Source organism: Rhipicephalus sanguineus, chromosome 3, assembly GCF_013339695.2.
Source record: "Rhipicephalus sanguineus isolate Rsan-2018 chromosome 3, BIME_Rsan_1.4, whole genome shotgun sequence".
Lineage (NCBI taxonomy): Eukaryota > Metazoa > Arthropoda > Arachnida > Ixodida > Ixodidae > Rhipicephalus > Rhipicephalus sanguineus.
In genome coordinates this window covers 19,575,556-19,577,934 of record NC_051178.1, presented here as the reverse complement: position 1 = coordinate 19,577,934, position 2,379 = coordinate 19,575,556, and the positions used below count along the sequence as shown (strand labels likewise).

The following is a 2,379-nucleotide window of genomic DNA, read 5'->3' as shown; positions in this document are numbered from 1 at the left end:
AGCGTTCCTTCCCCTCGTCCGGAAGTGGAAGAATCTACTCAGCAGGCCTCTTCAGTTGCTACACAACTTGAACAAGCCTCCTCGGCGCCGGAACAAGTGGTGACTCTATATTTTCGTTCACCCAGCCGTGCCACCGAATCTAACACTCAGAGCACCCCCCCTGTCTCTGAGATCGCTCCTCCCACAGAAGGATGTGATACTTCACCTCTCCTTGTATCTGAGGACTCTCGCGACACCAATGAGGACGCCTCCTCGACCCAAACAGAACAATTCGAACATGCAAGTTCGTCTGAGACCGCTGGCCTCGAATCTGAGTCCGGGGAAAGCAGCTTCTCTTCCTCAACGGACGATACCAGCACCGCTGATATCCACGAGAACACAGCAGCCTCTCCTGGCCGCGTTCTTGAATCACAAGGCACGCAGACTTCCGAAACAGCGACTGACACGTATGCATATGCAACTGAACGCCACCGCACCTTGTTTCGCGCGTCGTCTGCTACTAGCTGCCGAACCGACTGAGAGCGAGCTTCCTCCGCACCTCCTGCGCTCGCTTCTCCTCACCGAGTGCCTTCGACATCGACGACAGCTACACTCTTAGCCGCCTCTATTTAATTGACTGAACTGAACTGAACTGAACTGACTGACTGACTGACTGACTGACTGAACTGACTGACTGACTGACTGACTGACTGACTGACTGACTGACTGACTGACTGACTGACTGACTGACTGACTGACTGACTGGACTGACTGACTGACTGACTGACTGACTGACTGACTGACTGACTGACTGACTGACTGACTGACTGACTGACTGACTGACATAAAAAAACAGACTGATTGAGCCGAAAGCTTCTTTTTTTGCGCTTGTCGGTGTCGGTGTAGTCGGAAAATGCAAAGCATTGACCAAGTACTCAGGATGTTAGGTTGAAAGCTGTTTATTGATCAAGCTGGCGCGTGCCGACGTATGTTTCTTCGAGTACAAAAGCATCAAACAGGAGGACCAGGGCCATCGGGTGGATCTTCTTGTCGTATTTCTTTAGTGGAGGACACGCTCGCCACTTGTAGCGCCACATGCGGTGGTTGAAGGCCTCGTCATCTGGAAACACCTCGTTGTTCGAGAGCACAATGACGGGCGTCCTGGAAATGGTCTGATCAGCCGAGTACTTGACCGCCACCGAATCTACGTCACCGCCAAAAATTTTTTTAACAGTATCAAAAGCAGACGACTCACAGTTTGGCTCGTTCCACACCAGGATGCGACGGCCCACGGTGTCCTGAAGCGGAAAGCTAGTGTAGCGGTTAAAGTTGCGGATCGTACCGCGGTTAATGTAAAAGGAAAGAACGGGGTCAAAAAAAAAGTTTTTTCCTGCACTCGGAGGGGACACAATCTCCATACAGTTTTTCTTGGGGACCGCCTTCTCGACCAGGCTATATAGGTTTACAAAGGCCGACACTTCCTCGTGGATGCCATTAAACTGAAAGTTTAATAGTTCCATCATGGCATCAAATGACGCGGGCACATCCATGTAAAAGGTAGCGAGGTCACCGTGTGGGGCATCAAAGAGAGGCTGGGTGTGCTGGTACATTTCAATAAAGTCCAAGGTGGTGTACGAGCACATTTCGTCATTAAACACCTGGATAGCTCGTTGGAGGCGCTTGTCGTCCAGGCGAATGAACCGAAACACCGGGTCTGCCAGCCACTTGGGGGTGCGCACAATGTTTGTCAACGGCGATACGGGGTTTTCGCGTAGCCAGTCGTAGATGGATTCTTCCGACGCTCCTTTTGAACGTTTTCGGCACTTTGCACCCGTTCTTGCGCGTACCTCGTCAGTGTCTCCACCGCTCGTCTGACCTCCATGGGCGTCGTCACATGCAACTGAATGCGGAAGTTTCGGGTACAGTATTTCCAAAACTCGCCCGGGCTCGTGTCCAGAACCTTCGAGTTGTCCCAAAACTTCATTTCTAACGTCGCGACCCCAATCATTTCCTCCCATTTTAATGTATCCTCCCTGCGCAGCACGTCACCGTGCCGGCGGAGGAGACCTTCCCGCGCGCGCCCCCTTTCCCATAGAGTTTCCTACAATACTTACTAGAGGGAACTCTGGCGCTAGTGTCTATGGGAGCTGCAACGCATGACGATTCAGCCAGCATGGGAATGATGGGTAGTACACATATTTGCCTAGTCTTCGTTCTTTCGGCTCCGTTTGGCTCCGCGTTGGCTGTATCCGCTTTGTCGCAAAACAAAGTTGAGCAAGAGTCAGAAGTTACACTTCACCGCTTTAACCTTTTTAGGCTCACCAATTGAAATATGGTCACGAAGTTCACAACGATCCATTCTGTTATCCGAAAGAAAACCAAAGCACAGCAATAAACAAA

The 2,379-nt window shown here is 51.2% G+C and overlaps 1 protein-coding gene across 1 annotated transcript; it reads right to left on the bottom strand.

Annotated features, from left to right (window-relative positions):
• Positions 1 to 930: 930 nt before the first annotated feature.
• Positions 931 to 2,001, bottom strand: LOC119386474 (uncharacterized). Its single transcript, XM_037653756.2, has one exon. The coding sequence runs from the start codon at positions 1,995 to 1,997 to the stop codon at positions 939 to 941; it is 1,059 nt and encodes a 352-aa protein (XP_037509684.1). The 5' UTR covers positions 1,998 to 2,001; the 3' UTR covers positions 931 to 938.
• Positions 2,002 to 2,379: the final 378 nt, after the last annotated feature.

Bases quoted from the DNA above. Each gene is read 5' to 3' on its own strand.
- LOC119386474 (XM_037653756.2), bottom strand. From the start codon at position 1,997: ATGGGAGGAAATGATTGGGGTCGCGACGTTAGAAATGAAGTTTTGGGA.